At 59.4% G+C, this 27,889-nt stretch overlaps 3 protein-coding genes across 14 annotated transcripts; 1 reads left to right on the top strand and 2 right to left on the bottom strand.

Annotated features, from left to right (window-relative positions):
• Nucleotides 1-19: 19 nt before the first annotated feature.
• On the bottom strand, nt 20-13,238 carry znf576.1 (zinc finger protein 576, tandem duplicate 1). Of its 3 annotated transcripts, none has more exons than XM_088621186.1 (11): nt 13,095-13,238; nt 11,249-11,475; nt 9,607-10,074; nt 5,901-9,121; nt 5,496-5,787; nt 4,901-5,064; nt 4,632-4,786; nt 4,363-4,478; nt 3,761-3,971; nt 3,414-3,645; nt 20-1,976 (listed from the first exon to the last, which is right to left on the bottom strand). In XM_088621186.1, the coding sequence occupies exons 2-11, from the start codon at nt 11,394-11,396 to the stop codon at nt 762-764; spliced, it is 6,222 nt and encodes a 2,073-aa protein (XP_088477312.1). In that variant the 5' UTR covers nt 11,397-11,475; nt 13,095-13,238; the 3' UTR covers nt 20-761. The 3 variants fall into 3 exon arrangements, with proteins under 3 accessions (XP_088477312.1, XP_088477314.1, XP_088477313.1); XM_088621188.1 differs by having other exon boundaries at nt 4,363-4,449; nt 4,633-4,786; XM_088621187.1 differs by having other exon boundaries at nt 13,099-13,200.
• Nucleotides 13,239-13,702: 464 nt separating this feature from the next.
• On the bottom strand, nt 13,703-21,030 carry LOC148640343 (uncharacterized). 7 transcript variants are annotated; one of them, XM_088621217.1, is made up of 11 exons: nt 20,694-21,030; nt 20,289-20,453; nt 19,283-19,532; nt 18,482-18,672; nt 18,138-18,369; nt 17,243-17,524; nt 16,395-16,664; nt 16,107-16,307; nt 14,945-15,807; nt 14,720-14,882; nt 13,703-14,268 (listed from the first exon to the last, which is right to left on the bottom strand). In XM_088621217.1, the coding sequence occupies exons 3-11, from the start codon at nt 19,431-19,433 to the stop codon at nt 14,090-14,092; spliced, it is 2,532 nt and encodes an 843-aa protein (XP_088477343.1). In that variant the 5' UTR covers nt 19,434-19,532; nt 20,289-20,453; nt 20,694-21,030; the 3' UTR covers nt 13,703-14,089. The 7 variants fall into 7 exon arrangements, with proteins under 7 accessions (XP_088477343.1, XP_088477345.1, XP_088477344.1 ...); XM_088621219.1 differs by having other exon boundaries at nt 20,349-20,453; XM_088621218.1 differs by lacking the exon at nt 20,289-20,453.
• Nucleotides 21,031-22,385: 1,355 nt separating this feature from the next.
• Nucleotides 22,386-27,295, top strand: LOC148640342 (uncharacterized). 4 transcript variants are annotated; one of them, XM_088621242.1, is made up of 2 exons: nt 22,386-22,738; nt 23,306-27,295. In XM_088621242.1, exon 2 carries the CDS (start codon nt 24,023-24,025, stop codon nt 25,901-25,903), a length of 1,881 nt encoding a protein of 626 aa, XP_088477368.1. In that variant the 5' UTR covers nt 22,386-22,738; nt 23,306-24,022; the 3' UTR covers nt 25,904-27,295. The 4 variants fall into 4 exon arrangements, with proteins under 4 accessions (XP_088477368.1, XP_088477367.1, XP_088477364.1 ...); XM_088621241.1 differs by having other exon boundaries at nt 22,386-22,769; XM_088621238.1 differs by having other exon boundaries at nt 22,389-22,800.
• Nucleotides 27,296-27,889: the final 594 nt, after the last annotated feature.

The following is a 27,889-nucleotide window of genomic DNA, read 5'->3' as shown; positions in this document are numbered from 1 at the left end:
ACCAGCGACACTCAAGAGCTCATAGGAGTCGTTTTTATTAGTCCAGACACAAAAACAGCATTAAAAAAAGACTCGCACTTCCAGGCTTTGGCCTCCAGGGGGCGCCTCTTCCCCACAGTCCTGGCTCCATCACACCGTGCAGTAGTACCGCTTTCACCTGGGAATAAGAGGGGCCCCCGGCTCATATCGTGAAACAGGGCTCCCCAATTCCCCGTGCATCTGAACAGGACCTTCTCTCCTCGGGATCCCCAAGAGTCGGCTCTGCGAAGGAATCCTCTCCACGCGCGAGTTCACAGTCACAGGCAGGGTGTTAATCACTGACGAGGTGCTAATTATTAATGACAGAGCTGGCGCTGCTGCAGTAGAGAGTTTCCCTGTTGTGGGGGGGCACAGTCTGAGCGATCTCGACAGGGAGTCGAGCGCCCAGCCCAGTTCGGGTTCGAGAGGGGCTGGTGTCCGCGCGCGCCTGTGTGCAGGGGGGGGGGAGGAGGGAAGTCGGGGTGCACAGAGGAGCAGAACACCCCGGGCTTTTCCTTGTTCATTAGTGTTGTACGAAACTCGATTGTTGGGGGTCCACCTGCACCCCCAGGGACCCCCCCCCCCCTTCAACAGGCACCCCGATTTCGGACAGTGCCAGTTTCAGGGCCCCACCAATCACAGTCAGGGGTGCCCCCAGTGATCCCCCTGCCCTGTCGAGGTGCGATATTCCAGCTCTGCCCCAGAGGTCCGATCCAGTTCCAGCACCGGAAGCGGGCCCGGGCTCACTGGCTGTGGAACTTGAGGAAGCAGTTGTCGGCGCGGGCGATGCACAGGAAGACGCAGCACTTGAGGCAGCGCACGCTGGAGTCCCGCCGGCAGCCCTCGAGGGCGCAGGGGCCGGCCAGGCTGGCGCCCGGCTGCTCGGGCCAGTGGCCACGCCCGTCGTAGCGCGCGGCGGCCGCGGGGGGGGCAGGGCCGGGGGCCGTCTCCCGCTGGGCCGGAGGAGGAGGAGGAGGGGAGGGCGCGCGGGAGGGGGGGCGAGGGGCCGGAGGCACGCCGGACCCCCCTGCTGAAATCAGCGCCTGGGACACCTGCAGCCGGAAGGCCATCAGAGTCCCCGCCGGGGGTCCCGCGGCAGGGGCGACGGCGCCGCCCTGGAGGTCGCGGCGGTACTGCAGCCAGGAGTTGGCCAGAGCCAGGTCGACGAGGTGCCAGAGCAGCGCCAGCGTCCAGCGGCTGCGGGCCGGGCCGGAGGCGGCGCACCGGTACAGCGCCAGGAGGTCGGCGCACAGCTCGGCGCCCCTGGTGAAGGTCTGGAACTCGCGCGCCACTGCCGGCACGCCGCTGTCCGCGTGCCGGGAGCCGGGCGCCGCGCCGCCCACGTAGGTGGACAGGAACTGCCCCTGGCGGCAGCGGACCAGACACATCCCTCCGTCGGCGCGCACCAGCTCCTCCCAGGAGCCGCCCGGCTGCAGCGCCGCGGCCCCGGCCCTCCCCGCGCCGCGCAGCCCAGCCACCAGGAGGCGCTGGAGGACGCCAGGGGTAGCGCAGCGCTCGTCCCGGAGGAAAACCACGCTCCTCTTCCCCGGCTCGGGAGCCGAGATGGTGTTCGTTACCCTGGCAACCGCCTCCGCTTCCTCCTCCTCCTCCTCATCGCCGTCGCTCGGCCGGTCCGGTCGCACCAGGAAGTCCAGGACCAGCCCGCTGCTGCCCACCAGAACCGTGTTCCGCAGCCCCGGCGTCCCCCGCCGCCACCCGAGGGGGACGGGCCGCGTCATCACCGCGCAGTGCCCCTCGCGCGGCAGCGCCAGGCAGCCCCGGCGCACGCGGTCCAGCAGGGGGCGGACGCGCCACAGGCCGTCCCCCTCGCCCGCGCCAGGACGGCCCTCCGCCAGCCTCAGCGCCCGCTGCAGCGCCGCGAAGCGGTCGGCCACCATGGCGCCGGCGACGAGGGGCACCCGCGTGGACTCCTGCCAGTACAGCCTGGCACAGGGGAACTGTGGGGAAGCAGAGGGGTATCGGCCTGGTCACACTCCCAGAGACACGCTCTCACACACGAGACGCTCACCCTGACACAAGAGGGAGAGCATCTGACTGTCTGACTGACACACTGACACACCTGGAGCGGATCAGACTGCTGCGCACTGGGAGTCTGACTGACAGCACTGTCACACCTGGAGCGGATCAGACTGCTGTCACTGGGAGTCTGACTGACAGCACTGTCACACCTGGAGTGGATCAGACTGCTGTCACTGGGAGTCTGACTGACAGCCCTGTCACACCTGGAGCGGATCAGACTGCTGTGCACTGGGAGTCTGACTGACAGCACTGTCACACCTGGAGCGGATCAGACTGCTGCGCACTGGGAGTCTGACTGACGCACTGTCACACCTGGAGCGGATCAGGCTGCTGCGCACTGGGAGTCTGACTGACAGCACTGTCACACCTGGAGCAGATCAGACTGCTGTCACTGGGAGTCTGACTGACAGCACTGTCACACCTGGAGCAGATCAGACTGCTGTCACTGGGAGTCTGACTGACAGCACTGTCACACCTGGAGCGGATCAGACTGCACTGGGAGTCTGACTGACACACTGTCACACCTGGAGCGGATCAGACTGCACTGGGAGTCTGACTGACACACTGTCACACCTGGAGCGGATCAGACTGCTGCGCACTGGGAGTCTGACTGACGCACTGTCACACCTGGAGCAGATCAGACTGCTGTCACTGGGAGTCTGACTGACAGCACTGTCACACCTGGAGCGGATCAGACTGCTGTCACTGGGAGTCTGACTGACACACTGTCACACCTGGAGCGGATCAGACTGCTGTCACTGGGAGTCTGACTGACAGCACTGTCACACCTGGAGCGGATCAGACTGCTGTCACTGGGAGTCTGACTGACACACTGTCACACCTGGAGTGGATCAGACTGCTGTCACTGGGAGTCTGACTGACAGCACTGTCACACCTGGAGCGGATCAGACTGCTGTCACTGGGAGTCTGACTGACAGCACTGTCACACCTGGAGCGGATCAGACTGCTGTCACTGGGAGTCTGACTGACACACTGTCACACCTGGAGCGGATCAGACTGCTGTCACTGGGAGTCTGACTGACAGCACTGTCACACCTGGAGCGGATCAGACTGCTGTCACTGGGAGTCTGACTGACACACTGTCACACCTGGAGTGGATCAGACTGCTGTCACTGGGAGTCTGACTGACAGCACTGTCACACCTGGAGCGGATCAGACTGCTGTCACTGGGAGTCTGACTGACAGCACTGTCACACCTGGAGCGGATCAGACTGCTGTCACTGGGAGTCTGACTGACAGCCCTGTCACACCTGGAGCGGATCAGACTGCTGTCACTGGGATAATGAAATTCTGGCAAACAGCTCAGCGCTAGACTAACAGGCTGAAAAACTCACCCGCAGTGTTGCCATGGCGATGTGGACACCCACGAGCCGGGCGATCTCACCGGCGGAGGTGCGGATGGGGGGCGTGGCCCCTGCAGGGTGGGGGCGTGAGTTGGTGCAGCGCGCCACGCCCTCCCAGGTGTGCCAGTCCAGGTACCGAGAGAAGTACTCGAGGGGCGACAGCGAGGCCCCCCCAGGGCGTGGCGGGGGTTCGGAAAACAGGGACTCCGGGTGTGCGGGGAATCTGGGAGAGAGCAGGAAAGGGATTGAAAAACCGCGGCGGCGGCAGTCACCGATCCCGGATCCGGACCTGGAACCGGACTAGCACTCCCAGACTCCTCGGCGGCACACGGGCTCACCTGCCCCGGGTCCACTCCTGGAGTCTCAGGACGCCGACGGGAGTCGCGGGACCGTCCCGCGCCGAGTCGCCGCGGTAGCACCCCAGGGCAGCGGCCTCTCCGTCCGGCTCCGAGTCGGAACCCTCGGAGTCGTCGAGGTCGGAGCTCTGATCCAGGCGAGTCAGGAGCTCCTGGTGCCGGCAGTGCTGCCCGCTGTCCTGCTGGAGAACACCTGGAACACCGTTGCACAGGACTTGTAACAGAGAACAGCGCTACAGCGCCCCCCCCAGTGCTACAGCGCCCCCCCAGGGCTCAGGGCACAGCGCTACAGCTCCGCCCCAGGGCTACAGCGCCCCCCCAGGGCTTAGGGCCCAGTGCTACAGCTCCACCCCAGGGCTCAGGGCACAGCGCTACAGCGCCCCCCCAGGGCTCAGGACACAGCGCTACATCTCTGCCCCAGGGCTCAGGGCCCAGTGCTATAGCGCCCCCCCAGGACACAGGGCACAGCGCTACAGCGCCCCCCCAGGGCTCAGGGCACAGTGCTACAGCGCCACCCCAGGGCTCAGTCAGCTCCTGTTTCGAGCTCAGTGTTTCGAGCTCAGTGTTTCTCCCGCTGCACGCACCAGTGCTGGACACGTTCCCATCAGGCTCGGTGTCCACTGGCTCCGGCCTGCGCTGCTCTCTCTCACCGCCCTCTGTCACCAGACTCCCTGAGGAGGAGGAAGACACAGACATCAGCAGTGGGAGAGAGACGGGAGAGAGAGAGAGAGATGGGGCGAGGGACAGAGAGGAGAGAGAGGGACGGTGAGGACACAGAAACACAAGGTCTGATGAGCGAAGAAGAGAAAATGGAAACGAAAGGGAGCAGAGATGCAGACAGGAGTGAGGCTCACAGTGAGCTCTGTGGGCGCTCGGGGCTCCAGCATCTGGTTCTGGTGCTGCTGGGCCCGTTTCCTCCATTTCCTCCCCTGGTTCTGGTACTGCTGGGCCCGTTTCCTCCATTTCCTCCCCTGGGTCTGGTGCTGCCTGCTCCTCTTGCTGGAGGACCTGGACTCCCGGCCAAAGAGAGACAAGAGGGTCAGGGGTCAGGGTTCAGGGTTCAGGGCCACACGCTCCAGATAGGGGAAAATAAACTTTTAAGAGCAACAGGTGAGAACTCACCCCCACTGGCCCGTCGGCTCTCTGCAGGGGAGGAAGAGGAGGCCGCAGCTCCACCTCCCTCTCTTCCTCTTTCACTCCTCCTCCCCGCCCTCGCTCCGAGCGCCCCGCCCCGTCTCCTGCCTGGCTCCCCCTCGGCCCCTCCTCCGGCACAGCACGGCCAGCCTCTGCAGGACAGAGCACCACGTGATCAGGACTCAGGACTGGACACGCTGTCTTCCTGTCTGTCTGAGCCCTGGATCTCAGGGGTGTCCAACCCTCCTGGACCAGGACTGGACAGCCCTGCAGACACACTGACTGACCCTCCAGGACTGGACACACTGACCAGTCTCTCCAGGACCAGGACTGGACAGCCCTGCAGACACACTGACTGACCCTCCAGGATCAGGACTGGACACACTGACCAGTCTCTCCAGGACCAACACTGGACAGTCCTGCAGACACACTGACTGACCCTCCAGGACTAGGACTAGAAACGTGTTGGTGTATCTGTCTCCATCTCTGTCTCGATGTGTCCCCTCCTCCACCCGCCCATCTGACCTGGACCAATGAGCAGCCAAATCACACTGCGCCTCTTCACCAGCAGACCCAAACTAACCAGCTGCACCCGTGTCCCTGGGGTGTCCGGGGTGCTCTTGGCAGGCGGGCTCCTCATCCAAAATCAGGGGGTCCTCCTCCTTCACCAGGAACACACGGACCCCCTCCGCGCCCCCCTCTTCCTCGGGGCTCTCCTCCTGCTGCTGGCTGCCAGGCGGGGTGTCGCCGCCGGGCTGCAGTTCGGAGGGGGGCACCTCCTCCACCTTGATCACCCGCCCCCCCAGGGCTTCGATCAGGCTCACTTCTCCGTCCGCGGGGCCCACCTGCACCCCAAAATCCAGGAGAGACGCCACCTGCGGCGGAGGGGTACAGATCAGGAGAGAATCCCTGCCAGTGGTTGTGACCGTTATCCGTACCCCCACGATCCTCTCGGAAACGCCGGTACCCCCGCTGCCCCGAAACTCACCTGTCTCCCCGACTGTCGCCCCGCGCTCGCCCGCTCCTCCTCTTCCTCTCCCTCGCTCCCGGGAGGAGGAGGAGGAAAGAAGCCCTCCAGCAGGACGGACGCCTGAGACCTCCGCCCTCCCTCCTCTTCCTCGCCCTCCTCGACCTTCACCACCTCCACGCTGGTGGTCACGGAGCCCAGCTCGAAGACGATCTGCTCCTGGTCCTCGGACGACTCCCCCAGGGAAGCTCCCATCAAGGCTGCTGCTGCTAGCGCCCCCTGGTGGATGGCCAAGGAGAGCCCCCCGCCGGTGGCCACTGGCGACGCCCGGAAGACCTCCACCAGCTCCATGCCTTCCTCCTCCTTCAGCAGAGCCCCTTCCGGGGCGACCCGTGTCCCCAGCTGGAAGAGGAGCTGGCCGACCCCTCCCGGCCCCTGTCCGCTTCGTGCCTCGCCCTCCTCCTGCTCCTCTCCTCCTCCGTGTCTGTCTCGTATTCCCTCCTCCTCCTCCTGGGGGGCGGTCTGTCCCGGCCTCCCCATCCGCCCTCCTCCTTCTCCTCCTCCTCCTCCGATGGCCACCTCTGCCTCCTCTTCTTCCTGTTTGATCTCCCCCGGATCCGCGGGCCGACTCTGGCTGCGGCTCGCCGGGCCTGGCGCCGCCCGGGCGGCCGCGGCGGACCTGCGCCCCCCGCGCTTGCCCCGCTGGCCTCGAGCGGCCCCTGGGGAGGCCGGGGTGGGCGCGGCCGCGGGCGCACGGGAGGAGGACCGCAGCCGCCGGCGGGGGTCGGAGGGCGGGACGGCGCGATCGTCCCGCGGCTCCGGGGCAGACTCCTCCCCCTCACTCGGCCCGGGGGGGGGCCGGGGTCCCGGTGTGGGCGGGTCAGGGCCCGGAGGCCGGCTGCAGCTCTGGTGCCGGTCCCCCTGCTCTGGGCTCGGGCGGCCCGACCCGGCTGTCGGCAGGGCTGCGGGAGAGGAAGCAGGAGGAGGAAGAGGAGGAGACGCGGACGGGAATGGGAGAGGGCCATCGGGCGGCGTGCCTCCTGTTCCCTCCCTCTGCTCCTCTCCTCCGCCTCCCTCCGCTCCCGGACTGTCCCCGCCGTTCTGTCCGGCCTCCTGCTGCTCCTCCTCCGACTGCTCTCTCCGGTCCAGGCACGGGCTTCCGGCCGAATCCGGGGGCTCCGCAGCGGCCAGCCGTAGCGCGCCCTCTCTCTCGGCGGGCCCGGCGTTCCTGCCCTCCCGTCCTCGCAGCCCAGACAAATCCAGGGCCCGATCCTGGACAGGGAAGGGTCCCGCGGCCGTCTCCGTGTCGAGATCCGCCGAGCGCCGTTCCGCCGGCTTCGCGGTCCCCCCGCCGGCCGGCGGCCCGGCCCCTTCCGGCTCCCGACTCCACGGGGACGTCGGGGCAGCCCCCCCCGCCGGACCAGCCACGCCTCCAGGCTCGGCCGACCCGCCGGCGTCCGGCCCGGCCTCGGGGTCCCCCTCCAGCCGCGTGGGGGTCTCCGACACCCGGGGGAGCTCCATCTCCCCCTCGCTGCCCGTGTCCGGCTCCCCGCGGGCCGCGCCCCGGCCGTGCCCCCTCTCCCAGGGATCCCGCAGCCCCGGCTCGCGGCAGAACCGCTCGGCGCACACCCCGCCCGGACCCCCCGCAGGGGGCGCTGCCGGCGCCGGGGCCTTGCGCTTCCTGGGGTTCCCCCGAGAGGCCGAGGGGGAGGAGGGGGAGGGGGGGCAGCAGGGGGCGGCCTGCTCCGCCGGCCGGCGCTTCTGGCGTTTCCTCTGCTGCCCCGGCGGCTCCGCCTGGGACTTGCGCTTCGGCAGCCCCTGCTTCGCCGCTGGCTGTGGCGGCTTCTTCCGGCTGTGGCGGCCCCTAGCCGGCCGCGGCGGGGCTGGCGGGCTTGGCTCGAGGGCGCGGTCCGCAGGCTGATCAGGCTGTCGCGACTGCGCTGGTGGAGACTGCAGCGGTGCCAGGGTCAGCAGCAGGGGCAGCGGTGCTGGGGGCTGTACCTGCAGCTCTACTTGCGGCTGCTGCTGCAATTCGAGCTGCGGTCGCAGTTCCGGGAGCTGCAGCTGCTGCTCTGGCTCCAGTTGCTGCTGCAGTGGTGGATCTAGAGGCTGTGGCTCCGGTTGCAACTGCAGTGGTGGTTCTAGAGGCTGTGGCTCTGGTTGCAGCTCTAGTTGTGGATCTAGAGGCTGTGGCTCCGGCTGCTGCTGCAGTTGTGGCTCTAGAGGCTGTGGCTCCAGTTGCTGCTGCAGTTGTGGCTCTAGAGGCTGTGGCTCCAGTTGCTGCTGCAGTGGTGGTTCTAGAGGCTGTGGCTCCAGTTGCTGCTGCAGTTGTGGCTCTAGAGGCTGTGGCTCCAGTTGCTGCTGCAGTGGTGGTTCTAGAGGCTGTGGCTCCGGTTGCAACTGCAGTGGTGGTTCTAGAGGCTGTGGCTCTGGTTGCAGCTCTAGTTGTGGATCTAGAGGCTGTGGCTCCGGCTGCTGCTGCAGTTGTGGTTCTAGAGGCTGAGGCTCCGGTTGCAGCTGCAGTTGTGGCTCTAGAGGCTGAGGCTCCGGTTGCAGCTGCAGTTGTGGCTCTAGAGGCTGTGGCTCCAGTTGCTGCTGCAGTGGTGGTTCTAGAGGCTGTGGCTCTGGTTGCTGCTGCAGTGGTGGTTCTAGAGGCTGAGGCTCCGGTTGCAGCTGCAGTTGTGGTTCTAGAGGCTGTGGCTCCGGTTGCAGCTGCAGTTGTGGTTCTAGAGGCTGTGGCTCCAGCTGCTGCTGCAGTTGTGGCTCTAGAGGCTGTGGCTCTGGCTGCTGCTGCAGTGGTGTCTGCGGTGCCAACTGCGGCTCCTTCTGTGTCTGCAGTTCTAATAGCAGCGGCAGCGACTGCAGTTCCAATTGCGGCTCTGACTGCAGTTCTAACTGCGGTTGCAGATGTGGTTGTGGCTCTAATTGCGCTTGTGTCTGCGGCTCTAGCTGCGCTGGAGGTTGCGGCTCTAATGGCACTGGAGGCCGGGGCTCTAGCTGCGCTTGAGGCTGCGGCGGCAGGGCCGACTGCGGTGGCCCAGACTGCTTCAGCAGCTGCACAAGCTGCGGCGTCAGGTCCAGCTGCTGCGGCTGCCGTATGGACTCCAGCTGTTTCACCAGCTGCTCCTCCGGCGCCCCCTGCTGGTCCACCGCGTGCTTGTGCTTCATGTGTCTCAGCAGGGTCTTGCCGTTCTTGAAAGTCACGTGACACAGGGGGCAGCTGTGGACATCCTCGTCTTCCTCTGCGAACGAGACACGAAGGGAAAACGTTACGCAGGCATCGGCCCAGCTCCGGGTCAGAGCTGCCACCTGGGCAGGAAAACTCCGAGACACATCCCAGTGAGGCACGATGGCACGATCCCATCTCCCACCCATACCCCTTCCTTCGCCAGGACCTCGATCGACCAGCACGCCACCACGCGGAGCTCATAATGACTTAACGACTCTCCCGTCCCTCCCAGCACGGCGAGGTGTGGCCGCCACGCTGCGTCCCTCCCGTCCCTCCCAGCACGGCGAGGTGTGGCCGCCACGCTGCGTCCCTCCTGTCCCTCCCAGCGTCTCCCGTCCCTCCCAGCACGGCGAGGTGTGGCCGCCACCCTGCGTCTCTCCTGTCCCTCCCAGCGTCTCCCGTCCCTCCCAGCACGGCGAGGTGTGGCCGCCACCCTGCGTCTCTCCCGTCCCTCCCAGCGTCTCCCGCCCCCCCCCGGCCGGCGGCGGCGGCACTCACGCGGGCCGCCCTCCTCGTGCGTGAGCTGGTGGCGGTACAGGCCGGAGGACTGGCTGAAGCGGCGGGCGCAGTGGGGGTGCGGGCAGGCGTAGGGCCGCTCGCCAGTGTGCGTGCGCCGGTGGTAGCGCAGCAGCGTCAGGGTCTTGCAGGGCTTGCCGCAGTCCGCGCAGGTGTAGCCCGTCTGGCGGGAGTGAGCGCGCTTGTGCAGCGTCAGCTCGGTGGAGCGCGGGAAGCCCTCGCCGCACACGGGGCACTTGAAGGGGCGCTTCTCGGTGTGGCCACGCTGATGCTCCAGCATCTCGCGGGACGAGGCGAAGGCGCGGTCGCACACGTAGCAGGTGAAGAGCGAGTCGCCCAGCACGGCCGCCTCGTACTCCGCCGGGTGGCGCTTCTTCAGGTGCCGCTCCTTCCCCTTGAAGTCACTGAAGGTGATGTGACACTCGAGGCACTGGAGGGACAGCTGGGCAGCTGGACAGACAGAGGGGACTGACTTAATACTGACTGGACACTCCAGTACATTAACACTGCACTGAGAGAGAGGGGTTCATACAGACACACTGACTGGACACTCCAGTACATGAACACTGCACTGAGAGAGAGAGGGGTTCATACAGACACACTGACTGGACACTCCAGTACATTAACACTGCACTGAGAGAGAGAGGGGTTAATACAGACACACTGACTGGACACTCCAGTACATTAACACTGCACTGAGAGAGAGGGGTTCATACAGACACACTGACTGGACACTCCAGTACATTAACACTGCACTGAGAGAGAGAGAGGGGTTAATACAGACACACTGACTGGACACTCCAGTACATGAACACTGCACTGAGAGAGAGGGGTTCATACAGACACACTGACTGGACACTCCAGTACATTAACACTGCACTGAGAGAGAGAGGGGTTAATACAGACACACTGACTGGACACTCCAGTACATTAACACTGCACTGAGAGAGAGAGGGGTTAATACAGACACACTGACTGGACACTCCAGTACATTAACACTGCACTGAGAGAGAGAGGGGTTAATACAGACACACTGACTGGACACTCCAGTACATTAACACTGCACTGAGAGAGAGGGGTTAATACAGACACACTGACTGGACACTCCAGTACATTAACACTGCACTGAGAGAGAGGGGTTAATACAGACACACTGACTGGACACTCCAGTACATTAACACTGCACTGAGAGAGAGAGGAGTTAATACAGACACACTGACTGGACACTCCAGTACATTAACACTGCACTGAGAGAGAGGGGTTCATACAGACACACTGACTGGACACTCCAGTACATTAACACTGCACTGAGAGAGAGAGGGGTTAATACACACACACTGACTGGACACTCCAGTACATGAACACTGCACTGAGAGAGAGGGGTTCATACAGACACACTGACTGGACACTCCAGTACATGAACACTGCACTGAGAGAGAGAGGGGTTAATACAGACACACTGACCGGACACTCCAGTACATTAACACTGCACTGAGAGAGAGGGGTTCATACACACACACTGACTGGACACTCCAGTACATTAACACTGCACTGAGAGAGAGGTTAGTACAGACTCTGTTAATGTTCAGATATTCATGAATCAGTGAAGACACCCGTTACGTACAGCTGGGTGGCATTCCGATCAGAGCTGGGATGTCCCTCTTCAGGGGCTCCAGTCGGTCTCTCTTGGCCACCTGGACCTGCCCCGGCTCCATGGCCTGCCCCCCTGCTCCCGAGCTCTCCTCGCTGATTGGCCCGGCCACCGTCTCCATGGCGCCCGACTCCTCCTACTGCACCCTGAGGGGGCGGGGCTGGTCCTCGGCAGCCCCAGGGGAGAAGAGAAGGTCCTTCCTGAGTGAGAGAGGGGAGACTGGAAAACTGATGAAAGTGTCTCAGATTCTGAAGCGCCATCTTAAAAAACTGACTTCAGGAACTACAGAATGTCCAGAACTGTTTTAGAGAGGGAGAGAGGGAGGCCATATACAATTTCTTGTATTAGGAATTTGTCTTTTCACAGACCCCATCTTGCTCTCCATGAGACACACAGTCAGGGAGAGACGCTTGGGGTCAGAGCACAGGGTCAGCCATTTATACAGCACCCTTGGAGCAGTTGGGGTTGAGGGCCTTGCTCAGGGGCCCAATGGAGTAGGATTCCTCTGCCGGCCGCGGGATTCGAACCGGCAACCTTCCAGCCACAGGCGCAGATCCTGAGCCATTTTGCTCAAGAATGTGAACGCAGGGGGAACATGCAAACTCCGTGCAGACAACACCCCAGTTCCAGGACTGCACGCAGGGCCCCAGTGCTGAGTGGCAGCCATGCTTCCTCCTTAGTGCTGACCAGCTATAAATCCTCCGATCGTATCTCTCCTGTGCTGTCTCCCAGTCTCTTTAAACTCCCCAGCGGGGCCGTCAGGTGTGGCACGGTGTGCCTTCAGGAGCTCCCGTCCCGCTCACTGTGTCCTGCTGACTCGGGGCTCCCTCACATCCTGCACCAGGGGCAGCCCCCCATCTGCCCTCTCTCGCTGGCGGATGGCTTTAACTCCCCTGCAGACTGAGCTGCTCGCAAACACCTCCACTTCCTTCATTCTTTCTTTCACTTTCATAATTAATGCAATTTTCTGTATTATCCTTTGCCTGCTTCTCCACATTTTTCTTCTTTATGTATAATTGGGTAAAGTGCTTTGAGAAAACTCTACCAGAGGGGAGCTACGTGCAGATGGATGAGTTTCTCTGTTCACTGGGCTACAGTGAAATCGAACAAGCACATCTCACCTGTAATCATTCCAGTCTACTCCTAATCTCGAACCCTGCTCCCACACAGCTCCACTCCTTCAGTCAGGGGTTAAAGGTCACTGTGAATCTGGGCTCATGAGGACAGTAACTGGCTCAGCTCAGTCCCTGAGACCCCAGTCCTTCAGGGGCTCTGGGGGTCTTTAGTCAGGGGTTAAAGGTCACTGTCAATCTCGACAGCAGTAGCAGGCTTTGGACAATGGCAGCATCAGTAAAGGATCGCTGCTCTCCAATAACTTAATAATAATAATAATAATTGCTTACACTTATATAGCGCTTTTCTGGACACTCCACTCAAAGCGCTTTACAGGTAATGGGGACTCCCCTCCACCACCACCAATGTGTAGCATCCACCTTGAAAGATTTATCATTTCATAACTTTTCGAATCGTGCTCATTGACTTAACTTTACGCAATCGCCTTACGCCAATCGGCTTATCCTGGTTTTGAGTGCAAAATACATCTTACTTTAAAAATAAAGTTAAATATCACCTCTACTTCACGCCAGATCTGCTGTGAATGGGTTTGCAGCGCCACTGCAACTACTGGATTATCAGCACTACTCAGCGAATTTCCTGCCATAATATCTAAACACGCATCCTCCCACTCTCATGTTTCAGCCCCAAATCATACTTTTTCTGCGTTTTTTCTATGAAATAAAAACCAGCATGAAAGTCATACCTACGTAGCAACAGATTGAGCCTTCCTCTCTCCGCGTCGCATGTTGAAAAACAAAGACAAGAAGAATCAGCCAGGCGAGATAATGACGTCATAAACAGGCGCCCTGGTTTCGCAAAGCATTCCGGGACTTGAAGTCGAGTAGCCTGAAAGGGGCGTGGTTACAGGAGCGAACGCGTCACCAACACCAGGATTGTGGCGGGGTGTAGCCTCACTTGCAGGCAACGGGTGCAACATCAACCGAAAAAACACGATAGCTATAAACATTGTGGTTAGAATTTTGGATTTGGAACTGTTAGGTTTTCAGTTTCCAGAGTTGGGATGCTGATGTTATGCTTTAGTCGGGTACTCATCAGCCATCTGTAACACTGACACAGATCACAGTGAGACTGGGGCTCCTTTAAAGCTCTCTGCTCCAGACTGCAGGGAGATGAGTCTCCTGACTCTATAAGGGCTGTGTCTCTAACTGTAACACTGACACAGGTCACTGTGAGACTGGGGCTCCTTTAAAGCTCTCTGCTCCAGACTGCAGGGAGATGAGTCTCCTGACTCTATAAGGGCCAGAGCAGGACACAGCTAACACAAACTGCGCAAAAAAGACAGCAGGCTCGTTCATCTGACCACTAATGACATTTATTATCAACACAAGCACAGTGGACAGAGCTGTGTCAGGACAGACAGACGCCCAGTTTTCACTCCGCAAAGCTGACAGGATCCCGGATCTGGGCAAAGGGGCACGAAGGGGGTGTCTGGTGGCAGGGGGTGGGTGAAGGCTCGGTCGGATCGCAGTGCTCCGGGGGTCCGGTCCCCCCCCCAGAGCCAGCGGCTAGCGACAGCGGAGCGTGCCCCAGCTCGCGGGCGCTGCCGACAGCTCCGCCACACCACCGGTCACCTCCAGCGAGGGGAGGGAAGGGGGAGGGAATGTCGGGCTGTAAATCGATAAAACGAATAAAATAAATAAACACACACACTCCCCCCACCCCCCGCCCCTCTGGCTGTTAGTGGGGGTCCGTGTTCGGGGGCCGATGGCGGGGCGCGGTGTCGCCGGGGAGACGGGGCAGGGGCGCCTGCAGGAGGGGGTGCTTGGCGCTCATGTGCCGCTCTCTGGTCTTCCTGTCGCTGAAGGCGATGTGGCACAGCTGGCACCGCCAGGACAGGCCGCGGGCACCGCCGTCCGCTGGGAGGGGGACAGGAAATGACATCACCACTCAGAATGACACTGACAATCCTGCGGCCGTCCACTGGAGGGCGGGCCCTCAAGGGACGGATCTACGGTCTAGGATGACAGACGCGTCTTGCTTCAATAACAGGGCAGGAGGCAGCAGGCTGGCGAAGAGGTCCTGGGATTGCATCTGGGCTGCAGCATCGGCTTCTGTCCAGGTGCTCCATCTTCCTCCCATCTTCCCTCCTCTGACCCCCTTCCTCGTTAACCCCCCCCCAGTCTGGGCCCCTTCCTCCTTCACCCCCCCAGTCGGAGCCCCTTCCTCGTTAACCCCCCAGTCTGGGCCCCTTCCTCCTTCACCCCCCCAGTCGGAGCCCCTTCCTCGTTAACCCCCCCAGTGTGGAGCAGCTCCAGTGCTGCAGTGTGACCAGACTGTCTCGGACTCCAGCACAGCGTCAGTACTTACCAGCTCTGTCCGGATCAGCGCAGGAGGGCGGGGCAGGCAGGGGGGGCTGGTCCAGGAGTGAGGGGGCAGGTCGTGCCTCGGGGGGGGGAGGAGGAGGGGGCCTGGTGTGGACGCTCTTGTGACGCTGTAGGCCAGACGCCCTCTTGAAGGTGTTTCCACACAGCTGCCGAAACCACAGAGAGAGAGGAACAGGTGCAGCAGTGAGTCTGAGTGTCTGAGCCTCACCTGGCACAGGTACGGTCTCTCCTCAGCGTGTCTGAGCCTCACCTGGCACAGGTACGGTCTCTCCTCAGCGTGCCTGAGTCTCACCTGGCACAGGTACGGTCTCTCCTCAGTGTGTCTGAGTCTCACCTGGCACAGGTACGGTCTCTCCTCAGCGTGTCTGAGTCTCACCTGGCACAGGTACGGTCTCTCCTCAGTGTGTCTGAGTCTCACCTGGCACAGGTACGGTCTCTCCTCAGCGTGCCTGAGCCTCACCTGGCACAGGTACGGTCTCTCCTCAGCGTGCCTGAGCCTCACCTGGCACAGGTACGGTCTCTCCTCAGCGTGCCTGAGCCTCACCTGGCACAGGTACGGTCTCTCCTCAGCGTGTCTGAGCCTCACCTGGCACAGGTACAGTCTCTCCTCAGCGTGCCTGAGCCTCACCTGGCACAGGTACGGTCTCTCCTCAGTGTGTCTGAGTCTCACCTGGCACAGGTACGGTCTCTCCTCAGCGTGTCTGAGTCTCACCTGGCACAGGTACGGTCTCTCCTCAGTGTGTCTGAGTCTCACCTGGCACAGGTACAGTCTCTCCTCAGTGTGTCTGAGCCTCACCTGGCACAGGTACGGTCTCTCCTCAGCGTGTCTGAGTCTCACCTGGCACAGGTACGGTCTCTCCTCAGTGTGGAGCCGGCGGTGAATCAACAGCGCCTCCTGGCTGTGGCACACCTGGCCACAATCGGCACAGGCGTGGCGCCACGGCCCCCGGGGGTGGAGTCGCCGGCGATGTGTTGCCATGGCAGCTGGACGGTCGAAACCTTCGCCACACAGTGGGCACAAGAAGGGCAGGCGAGGAGAGGGGTCAGTGGAGGGAGGCAAAAGCTGAGAGTCTGAGAGGGGAAGAGAGACAGAGGGGAAGGCAGACAGGGAGAGAGATTACATATTGGATATAAAAATTAACTTCACACAAAAAATATAAATTATTACAATGGATGTACAGTATGTGGTGGTAAAGCGTTAGTACTGGCAGCAGACACACTGACCAGCCCTCCAAGACCAGGACTGGACAGCCCTGCAGACACACTGACCAGTCTCTCCAGGACCAGGACTGGACAGCCCTGCAGACACACTGACTGACCCTCCAGGACCAGGACTGGACAGCCCTCCAGACCATTCTCTCTCCACTCACCTCTCTCTCCAGGCGCCTCCCTGCTGTCTCTCTCCTCCTTCTCCTCCTCTAGGGGCTCCTCTTTGATCTGGACTCTCAGTACCTCCTCTTCCTCTTCCTCCTCCTCCGTGCCTCGCTCCCCACCTCTCTCCCCGGAGCTCGGGGCAGGGTCAGGATACTGGTCATCGGAGCGTGGGGAAGAGCAGGGGGACCAGGGGTGTCCTGGGAAGACAAGCAGATGGACAGATAAATGGACAGATGGACAGGGGACAGTGGCCAGAAACAAACCAATCCAGACAGGTGACTTACCGGAAGATTCCCTGCAGCTATGGGCGGGACCTGTCCCCAGGGGTGTGTCCTCCTCTTCCTCAGGGGGCTCCTCCTTGATCTGGACCTGCAGCACCTCGCCCTCCTCCTCCTCCTCCTCCGCGAAGAGCAGGGCTGGCGGCGCGGAGCAGCCAGGCGGGTGCTTGGCGTGCATGTGGCGCTCCTGCGTCTTCACGTCCCGGAACAGGAAGTTGCAGTGAGGGCACTTGTGCTGCTGGGGGGCGGGGCGGGGGGCAGGCTGGGAGCCGGGATCTGGAGGGGGAGAGGGAGGTAGCTACATGCACAGCACAGTCCCTCTGTCCCCAACTCTCCCCCTCTCCCACCGTTCTCTCTTCCTCTGGTCTCTCTCTGTGTGTTAACTGTCTCTGCTCCCCTTCGGTTGTCTCTCCTCTCTCTCCTCCTCTCCCTCTGTTCTCTTGTTCTCTCTCTCCTCTCTCTGCTGTCTCTCCTCTCTCCTTTGTGTGTTAACTCTCTCTGTTCCCTCTCTGTTGTCTCGTCTCTCCTCTCTCTCCTCCTCTCTCTCTGTTCTCTCCCTCTCCTCTCTCTGTTCCCTCTCTGTTGTCTCGTCTCTCCTCTCTCTCCTCTCTCTCTGTTCCCTCTCTCCCTCTCCTCTCTCTGTTCCCTCTCTGTTGTCTCGTCTCTCCTCTCTCTCCTCTCTCTCTGTTCCCTCTCTCCCTCTCCTCTCTCTATTCCCTCTCTGTTGTCTCGTCTCTCCTCTCTCTCCTCTCTCTGTTCCCTCTCTCCTCCTCTCCCTCTGTTCTCTCCCTCTCCTCTCTCTGTTCCCTCTCTGTTGTCCCTCCTCTCCCTCTCTCCTCCTCTCCCTCCCTCACCCGTCCCAGCAGTGTCGGGAGGGGGGTCCTGCTCCGCGCCGCCCTCCCTCTCCTCCTCCTCCTCCCTGTCCCGCTCTCCCTCCCTCCGGGTGCGGTGGGCTCTCTGGTGGGCCGCCAGCTGGGCGGAGGAGGGGAAGGTGTGGTCGCAGCGGCGGCAGGCGAAGACGGTTCGTCCCCGGAGCCGGCGCTCGTACTCCTCGGGGTGCTTGAAGCGCAGGTGCTTCTCGCTTGTCTCCAGGTCCTTGAAGGTGATGAAGCACTGGAGGCACTGGAGAGACACGACTGGGGGAGAGAGAGAGAGACATAGAGACAGAGGCGCACTTCCTACTGCACTGTGACAGATACTCTGGGATTAGAGAAACAGTCTTCCCGAAATTCAGAAATCTAATCCCAGAGTTCCCACACCTGCCAAAACCACAACAGCTCCCAATCCTACTGGGAGAGGGAGGAGGGAACTCAGTTGATCTGGCAGCCCAGTATGTGATCTCCTGTCACAGCCTGAGGAACAGTGAGTCTGTCTCCCAGTAATGCTCCAGCCGCCTACAGAATATGTCAATATTTTATAATATGTATTTGTTGTAAATGTCTGTAACATGTCTGTAGATTTCATTTTACTTCTATTTTTTGTCTTGTTCCATGTTAATGTTATTATTTTTATTTGCATTGGCAACACTGATTGTACCCATCGGTCATGCTAATAAAGCACCTTGAATTGAATTGAATTGAGAGAGAGAGGGCTCCATACAGACACGCAGAAGCAGTGCAGGTCAAACAGAGAGCAGAGAAGGAGTAAAAGAATCAGACATTGGTGATGGTGACTGTGCAGGTGATGGTGATGATGATGTCAGTAATGACGACAGGGACCTTGATCCGCCTGGCCACGGGTCTGACTCACGGGGAGCGGTGTCCGGGGGCGGGGCCGCGGGAGTGGGCGGGGCCGGGGGTTGCCGCGGCGCCGGGGGGGCGTGCCCGCGGCGGTGGCTCAGCAGCTGCTTGAGGGAGCGGCAGGTGTGGGCGCAGTCCCGGCACACGTAGCTCGACTGGCGCAGGTGGCGGCGCTTGTGGTTGATGAGGGCGTGGGACTGGACGAAGCTGTCGCCGCACACGGGGCACTGGAACGGCCGGCCCTGGGGGGACAGGGGCACAGAAGGCACACGGGGTGACATCCGTCTCCATCACCGATCGGCGGCGGGGCGGGGCGGGGCGGGCCGACGCCGGGGCGTGGCTGCGGGGGCTGACCTGCGTGTGCTGGGCGCGCTGGTGCTCGATGAGCTCCCGGGACGAGCCGCAGGACAGCTGGCACAGGTGGCAGCGCAGGGAGCCGGACAGGATGTGCTCCTGGTACTCCTCCGGGTGGCGGCGGCGCATGTGGCGCTCCTTCGCCCGGCTGCCCGGGAACCGCAGGCCGCACTCCCGGCACTGCAGGGACACTGGGAGCGAGACACAGCACACAAAGTGCACAAAACTCACTCTTCAGGACCTGCATCAGGGAGCCAGCAGGGGAGGCCAGTCAAAACATGTGGGGCTGAATCAGGCCAATACCCAGCACTAATCAGCAGGCAGAAAACAGCCCTAGAATACTGGTTACCCCCGAGAGACAGTGACCAGAAATCTACCACCACCAGGCCCTGCTGAGCCCAGAGCTGGGCCCAGAGAAGAGCCCCTCAGCCAGCTGGTCCTGAGGCTCACGGACACCATCCAGCCCCAGGACAGCCCAGCTCTCCATCTATTATCTAACCACTTTCTCCAGCTGGGAGGAGCTGGAGGTCGCGCAAGGCAGGAAGGCAGGGTACACCTTGGATGGGATACCAGTCCATAGCAAGGCCCACACACTCACACCAGGGCCAATTTTCCCCAAACCCAACAAACCTACAAGTCTGTCTTTGTACTGTGGGAGGAAACCCAGTACTGCGAGGCAGCAATGCTAACCACTGCTCAACCCTGCTCATTAAACAACACAAATCAAAGTCCATCAAATCACAGCACAAGTCAACACTCCTGTTCTCACTGGGCAACATGTCCTGGTCTTCATTGACTCACCTGGCTGTCTGGTCACCTCTCCATTGACCTCTGACCTCGCTTCCTCTTCCTCCTTCACACACACCCTCTGCACATCTCCCTGCCCAGACTCCGCCCCTCTGTGAGGTAGCTCCTCCCCCTCCTGCTTGATTGACAGCAAACAGGTCTCCATGATGATGCCTTGCGTTGGCCTAGCCAAACCAGTGCAAGTGGAGGGGGCGGAGCTTAGCCCAGGCCAATAGCAGTGTTCCTCTCTGTGTTCAATGGAAGCCTTATGGAAACAGTAATATAAAATTCTTAGGGAAACAACAAAATCCTCAGATTTCGATTTCCTAACTGAGTGGTGCATGAGTTTGCAGTCTATTGTACTGCCTTGAGAACGGCCCCAGAGAAAGCTCGTATTGCAGGGAGCCCAGATCAGTAACTCTTTACCTGTCTCTCTGCCTGTACAGCCTGGAATGAGCACTGATGCCTTTGCAGCCAGTGAGACAGATAGAATTTTTAAACATTTTAAACTGATGCTTTTCGGAATGGTATACTGTAAAAAGAGACTTTCAAATTTACAGTATTCTACACTAGTTCAAAAAATCATATAAAAACAATCATTTTAAAGCTCAAAGCTAGGTATCTGTCCACAGAGGAGACCCAGTGCTGGGGTGACAGGTCACAGGAAGCCAGTCTGGCAATGGGGTCTGTTTATTATTAATAATTCAGGTGGGGAGCTGCGTCAGCACGCGTAGGCTGCAAAGGAACAAGTAATAGGTGTATTCCCTGCTGAAAAAAAGAAGAAAGAAAACAGAACGTTTCGGCTGTGGAGCCTTCTTCAGGTGTGAGAGGTGTCAGAGGTGTCTCACACCTGAAGAAGGCTCCACGGCCGAAACGTTCTGTTTTCTTTCTTCTTTTTTTCAGCAGGGAATACACCTATTACTTGTTCCTTATTATTAATAAGATTAATATTACTCCAGATGCCTTTATTTAAAATAACCGACATTTACAACGATTTCAAAAGCTGAGTAATGTACTGGACCAGTTCGGATGAGCTGTGCTCAAAGGTAGCAGTGTCCCGGCTGGGATTCGAACCCACAACCTTCCGGTAAGGAGATCCGAGCCGCACAGCTGCCCCGCCCCCAGGTCAGCACAGCTGCTGACGCGGTCTGGAGCGCTCAAGCATCACGTAAACACCCAGAGGCGTCTGTGAATCAGATCATTGTCATTGTCTCCATAATTCGCTTTCAGTAAAAGTATCATATAAGTGAAGCACACTTATTTTTTTGTTATTCTAACACAATACATTGACAGTAATAATAATAATGCACATGCATTTCATTAACTTTTTTACGTCCTAATAATAAACATTATTAAAAAAAATAAACAAAAAAATCCGTTCTAACTAACAGTTTCCTAATTAGGAATCCACCTGTAACTAGCGTACCTGAGACCGAAGTGTCGGCCGGTGTGGTCTCCCTACTCCTGTATCGCCTCTGAAAGACTCGCAGAAGCTCACGGGTACCAATTACAAATAAACCGATTCAATTATGAAACTCAAGATTTTTGCATAAATGTATAATTCTCCATCTCGTTTTGTGCAATCTCCTTAGCTCACTGTAAAAGGATCTCTGTGCAAAGCAGACGACGTTTAGGTGGCTATAAAATTAATCATAGTTGTCTGTACAAAACTACACAGCACTAACAAATAAAATACCATTTAACAAGGCATCTTTTTATTACAGACAACAAACCAGTCGGCATTTGATGACGTCATGCAGAAACACCATAGAGTTGTAGATCTTTGTATGTAGAGAAGTCGTGTAGACTTATGGGAAAGCAGGCACACAAGTGGAAGATGAAACGGGCATTATTGATTGCTATTAGTTCTGACAAACATCTAAATGTAAAAGATCAAGAGCCAGACTTAAGCAATTTTGTTTTCAGAAACTATTATTTATTTTTTTTAAAGGGGCAGAGCGGTGGCTCTGTGGCTCAGGATCTGTGCCTGTGGCCGGAAGGTTGCCGGTTCAAATCTTGTGGCAGGCAGAGCAATCCTACTCTGTTGGGCCTCTGAGCAAGGCCCCTTAACCCCAGCTGCTCCAGGGGTGCCATATAAATGGCTGACCCTGCACTCTGACCCCCAGCTTCTCTCCCTGTCTGTGTGCCTCATGGGGAGCAAGCTGGGGTCTGTGAAAAGACAAATTCCTAATACAAGAAATTGTATATGACCAATAAAGTGATCTTATATTATTGAAAATGAGCGCTGCAGTGCACCTGACACTGTGGTGTTCGAAGGGAAAATGACTTTACTGGGAGTTTTATCTGCAAAACCGGCTTCAGACATGTGTGCATCGTTCAAAGCAAAAGCAGTAGATGAGTCACCAGCAGAACAAGAGTAATAACAGGGTTTACTGGTATTTACACCGAATCTGGACAGTTTCAATGCACAACTGGATACAATGCACAACTCGTAAAAAAATGTCACATTATTTGAGGCTATACCCCTGTGTGTCTCTCCCACACCACTGTCTCTGAATAAACCCACCTACCCCACTGCCTGTATGTGGCCATGCCCGACCTCACTATCACCACGCCCTCCACACTGTACCTGGAGGGCCACGCCACTAACATCACCTTCATGACCACGCCCAGCACTGCCTTTACCTGCTGGCTTGCTTTCTAACACTCCCTGCGGGGGGCAGTCTGAGGGTCAGGGCCTGTCGAACCCTGCACTGTCTTGCTCTGAGGGAGGAGGCAGTAACCCCAAAGACCGTTACTGGGCATACAGGTGTGAGGGGGGTTGGGTTCACCTGCGCTGTACTCCTCCATTGGACCTCCTGAAAAAGTCACAGTGAGCATGTTTTTGAGTCTTTTTTGGATACCCTTTGTCCCTTTTTGGTATTATTTGGTGTCTAATATATGTTTGAAATAACAAAAACAGAATTAGTTTCAGGCAGGGTCGATACCGGCAATAGACCGCGCCCGCCGGTCGCCATAGCAACAGTCGCAGGTGACTTGGGGGTCTCGGAGAAATTCGGACCCTTTTCCACACCGCCGGCGCCTGTTTAATCGGAGTTTTCCATTTTCCCCGTTTCCCTGGAAAACACTGCGGACCCACAGCGTGTCCCGTGATGTAACACTAATGGCCTCTCTGTATATGTGTTTTCATTCCGAACTCGTCTTTTTTAAGAATACGGCCGCCTCGCTCGCTGGTACGTCATCAGTACGCGCCGCAACCCCCCGCATATTTGCATATTTTTCCTTTTATTTTTTTTTTCAGACGTTTTCTCCACTTTCCTGCTTGGCTTTCCTTGTTTGTTTTCTGCTTCGCTTTTCTGCACGGTCCCTCAAATGGTTTTCCGCACCGATAACCGATTTAGGGCGAAGGGAAATGAACTAAAATAGCTGGAAGAATTGGAGGGAGTGTTGCTTTGTGCCCCGGGACGGATCTGGAAGCGAGAGTGGAAGGGAAGGTCTCTCAGCGGCTCGGTACAAAGAAGGCCCTCGGTGCTGCGGTACTGTACGGCCGTCTGCTGTTTTTGCATGTCTCTGTATGTATTTTTCCAGTATGTTATTAGAGACGTCGTGTGTTGCGTGTGTATCTTAAATTGTACTGCCTTGATTGTGAGGCTGCAGCGTGTTTCTTAGCGGGCTTTTCTATTGCGCCCACGGTAGCGGCTCCTCTTATATGTATTAAAAACTTAGTTAAATATAAATATAAAGCGAAATACATGTATGGCACAGCGCAGAGATAACAAATCACCAGTGCTAAATACATAACACTGTAACAGTCCAGTAGACCAGTCTGTTACACTAGGAGCTACAGTCCCAGTACAGTAGAACAGTCCTGTTACAATAGGGGCTATCCCTGTACAGTATTCATGTATTTACAAGTATTCGTATTAGAGTTCTGATGTGATATAATCGGTGCAAATTTCTTTTCAGATTTGTTGAGTTTTTCGTGATTTTCTTTTCATGAATTTGAACTGATCGTTGATCAGTAAAGGGCTGCATGATTTTAAGCTTCCTTTTCCCCCCATATTCCTTCTACCCCAGGGGCTGACCCGCAGGTCCGGGATGAAAGGGACTGACCGGATCAGTGACGGGAAAGCGGAGGATTCTCGCCTAGCCGTCCGTAACCACGGGAACTTGGAAGCACACTGGAACTAAATTGGGAGCCTTCTGGGACTCTGCTCAAGGAAAAATTGGAAAACCTGTCTTCAGGAGTTCTCTTTCTGAGCCCTTTCCCGCGGGAACAAAGTGCTTCCCTGGAATGTTGTCATGCCCAGCAGCTGGGACGTCAGTCCGGGATCAGTAAGCTAAGCGCGCCCAGAGAAGAGAAACGCGATTTGGTCCGTTTCCGATGTTGCTCCTGCTCTTCGGAGCTTTCCTCGGATAGCTGGGCATCCAGGCTGGTGGCTTTCCAGAGCAGAGGCGTCCGCTGTCAATACCGGCCGCTGCCCGGGCACGGACCCAGAGGCATCGCGTTCGTCTCACAGGCGGGGCTGCAGGGAAGTGGGGGGACAAGGGAGGGGAGGGGAGCCCCGGGGGGCGGACTCGGGAGCAGACGGGACGGAGGCCGGGCGTTTGGATCAGGGTACGAGTCTTGCGTCCTTCCCTGAGCTGCTTGCCTGGCGGGTTCAGTCCTGATCCCTGGCAGTGGGGTCCGTGGTTTCAGAAAGTGCCACGGTCCTGGGATCTCTGTCGTCCTCTGCAGCCCGCAAGGGGGGGCAGCCTCCGATGAGACTGCGCTGACAGCCGCGGCCCGACGTCATGGACTACCCCCTCAACATCAACGGCTACCCCGGCGTCTACCCCTCACAGGCGCTGCTGGACTACGCCAGCTGCTCTGAGCCTGCGGGGGGCGCCTTCATCTGCACCGAATGCGGCGAAGGCTTCGCCCACTACCCCGACCTGCAGAGCCACATGGCCATGCACGGACCCCAGGAGCCTGCGAGCGCCCTGCAGTACGGCGCCTACGGGTACCCCGCGCCGGGGAACCCCGAGTACAGCTCGGCCACGGGGTACGGCGCCCCCGTGCAGTTCGCCCTGCAGGAGAACGGGACGCTGAGGGTGGTCGAGTCTCCGGTGGAGTTCGGCGGCTACGCGTTCGGCGCCTCCTCGAAGTCGGACGCCCAAGCCTGGGGGCAGTCGCCCGGCACGGGCCGGACCTCCCGGTCCACACAGACGCAGGACGCCCCTGCGGCGCAGCCGGAGGCCCCAAGACCGGCAGAGAACGGAGCCGGAGGTCCAAACTCAAGCCACCCCCAGGCGGCACCGCCCCAGCCGCCTCCCCGGTTCCGCTGCGAGATCTGCGGCCGCTCGTTCAACACGCAGCCGGGCCTGCTGCGCCACCAGCGGTACCGCACCTCGGAGCGGGGCTACAAGTGCGCCCTCTGCTGCCAGAGCTTTGTGGCGCGCGAGGAGCTGCGCCGGCACCTGCGCGTGCACGCCCACGAGAAGACCTTCGGCTGCGGGCTCTGCGGCCGGCGCGTCCCGAGCGCCGCGGCCCTGGCGGCGCACCGGGAGGCGCAGCATCGGCCGGGCGGCGGCACGGAGCAGGGCGCCGGGGAGCAGGGGCGCGCCCGGCGCTTCTACGCCTGTGAGGAGTGCGGCCTGCGCTTCTTCTGGCTCTCCGAGCTGCAGGGCCACCGGGGCGGCCACCGGCGGGAGCCCGCCTGCTCAGACCCCGGAGCGCCCAGGCCCGCACCCGCGTCCCGGCCCCAGGCTCCCCCCGCGGGGAGGCCGCCAGAGCCCGACGGGCCGCCCCAGAGCAGCTCGCGCCCCACGCGGCCCCCGCCTCCCGCCGGTGGCGGCTCAGGGCTCAGGCCGCACCACTGCGGCCCGTGTGGGAAGAGTTTCGCGCAGCTGGCCGCCCTGCGGGGGCACCGCTGCGCCGCGCGCCTCGCCCCGGCGCAGGAGAAGCCTGGGCGCCCCCCCCGCCCCAGCGCGAAGGGTCCCGGCGGACCCCCGGTCCGGCGGTTCCCCTGCCGGTTCTGCAGCCGCAGCTTCCTGCACTCCAGCAGCCTGTCGCGGCACGTGCGGCTCCACACGGGCGACCTGCCGCACGTCTGCGGCGCCTGCGGCAAGGCCTTCGTGCAGCTGTGCGACCTGGAGCGCCACGTCCACACCCACAGCCAGGCCGGGAGGCAGGGGCCGGCGCCGGCGGGGGCGGAGGGAGCGAGGGAGGGCGGGCCCTCCTGCCCGGACTGTGGGAAGGCTTTCCCGGGAGCCGCCGCCTTGCGGGACCACCAGTGCCCCGGCGGGACCCCCGCTGCCCCCCCCGCCCCCAAACCTCGCCCCAGCTACCGCTGCGGCGTCTGCCACAGGGTCTTCGGCCTGCTGAGCGTCTACCAGCGGCACCAGAGGTACCACTTCCAGCAGGGCGGGGTCTACAGGTGTGGCCAGTGCCCCCGCGTCTTCCGCCAGCCCACCGCCCTCACCCGCCACCTGGACTCGCACCGGCGCCGGCCGCAGGGGGGCAGCCCAGACCGGGCGCCGCGGGCAGGGGGGGAGGAGGAGGAGGAGGAGAAGGTCGAGGGGGGTGAGGCGCCCCAGGTGCTGTACGAGTGCACCGAGTGCCACCAGACATTCGCCTGCCTCGGCACCTTCCTGCAGCACCAGAGCGTGCACGGGTCGGAGGTCGCGCCCTGAGGCGGGTGCCCGGTACCGGGAGGGAGGGGAAGACGGGGCCCGACCGAGCTCTCCGGCGGCGGACGAGAAGAGGCTGACTGTGGGAGCGGGTCCGTCTCGGAGGCGGGTACCCGGCGGTCCCTCTCCTCCGGGATCCGCAGCTCCCTGCCGGAGCGCCCGTCTCGGACCGCGGCCGCCCTCCTGATCTTCTTCCTCTTGCCTCCGAGCCGGGAGCCCACGTTTCCCGCTTTCTCCGCCTTCCGTGTCTCGCAAAATCCACCGGGCCACAGACCGCGCGGTCCCGAAACGGATCCCTTAGAGCCGATCGATCCCATCTTGTCTGGGATCGTCCAGGGAACGGGCCCCGAGCTGTCTCCCGGCTCCCAGCTGAGCGGAGGCTGGGTACGGATCTCTCCCGCTGGAGGGTTCTGTTCCAGGCGCGCTCCTGCCTTCATTCCTGTCACTCCTCCCAGACAGCCCCTGGGAAAGGGAGAGACCCTGTTCCTCCGAGAACAGGAGAGAATCCGTCATCCTTAAACCAAAGAGAATTCCGTTTTCCCGATCTCCTGCCAAGCGTGGGAGAGCCAGGGGTCCTGTGTTACTATCGGGTGTTCTCTGGTCGGAGCAGAGGGCTTTGGAGCCTTTTCCTGGGAGCCAGGTGATAGTGGGGATTTTGTATGTTTGTACATAAGTAGGACGTTGGACCAGTTTTGGCAGCCCAAGAGGATTTTTTCACTCTAGTTTTTTGTTCGAAGGAGGTGTTGGTATGAATGGTTTAGTGCTTGTGATCCCTTGATTTCACACACTGATTTCTGTCCAACAACAAAGCCCCACCTATCTGCTTCCTGTGAAGAGTCACCACAGCCTGGAGGATCATAGCCAGGTTCCCATAAAATGTGTATCTGAGGCCCAGAAACGTGCTTCTGGAGACATGCTGTATACTGTGAGTTAGCGTTAACGCTCCTGGTCTAACGGGACTGGACCTGAACCACTGGACCAGCTGTCCTCCTGGTGTAACAGGACTGGACCTGAACCACTGAACCAACTGTCCTCCAGGTCTGTCAATCCCTGCCTCACAAATGATATGTAAATACAAGTGTATTTTGGATTAGAAGTAGGGGGCACTTTAGTATAGAGTTGTCAATATTTGGAGAGCTGTGAATATGCAGACAAGGACAAGGGATTAGCTCAACAGGCCACAAAGAAAGTGAAATCCTGTTTGCAGTGTGATGCGGTACATCTGTGGTGATAATGGACATCATTCAATTTGCCTCTTTAACAGAGACTGGTTTCTTGTACAAACTACTGTAGGGAAATAGGGAAATGGTTACAAAGACGTACTGTTACAGGATAAATCTAACTTTATATGTGTAATTTTTTATTTCATAATAAACGCACTTGTGAGATATTTAATTTTGTTAGTCATAGATGTTTCTTTCCTATACACACTGCAGGTTCTTATTCATATGAGTACTGTAGCTCAGACTACTCCACTTGTGCCATTTGCCATTAGGGTGTAACACCAAAAAGCATCCCCCTACTACTTCCTCTTGTGATATGGGAATTATGGGTGTTGTCTGAAAGACCCATAGATCAAGCTTAACTTTAGCCCTTACCTCCACTCTAGCTCTAACCCTGACCTCGATTGTAATTCTTTACATCTAACCCTTGCTCCCCCAGCAAGACCAACAGTCTCTCTGGACCTTACCCCAAATCTGGACTTCAATACCAGCTTCATCCTGAAGGCCTGACCTCAGTTGGTAGTCAACCTCAACAGTAGTCCCAGACACTTCTCCGAATCCCAAATCTAATCCTGAAGCTAACCCCAACAACTTCAATGAAGTTACTCTGACTCACTCCTAACAGGAATCCCAGCCCTAACTCCAACAGCAGCCTTGGTCCTAGCCTTATTCCGAGGGCTAAACTTCACCCTTTAATCTTTATCCGATCATTGACCCTAAGGGAGGTCTGAATCTCAAGTCGGCAGGAGAGCCCCAAATCCAGATA

This window comes from Lepisosteus platostomus, chromosome 26 (genome assembly GCF_059453375.1).
Source record: "Lepisosteus platostomus isolate fLepPlt1 chromosome 26, fLepPlt1.hap1, whole genome shotgun sequence".
NCBI lineage: Eukaryota > Metazoa > Chordata > Actinopteri > Semionotiformes > Lepisosteidae > Lepisosteus > Lepisosteus platostomus.
The sequence above is the reverse complement of the archived record's forward strand: the minus strand, read 5'-3'. Positions and strand labels throughout refer to the sequence as shown.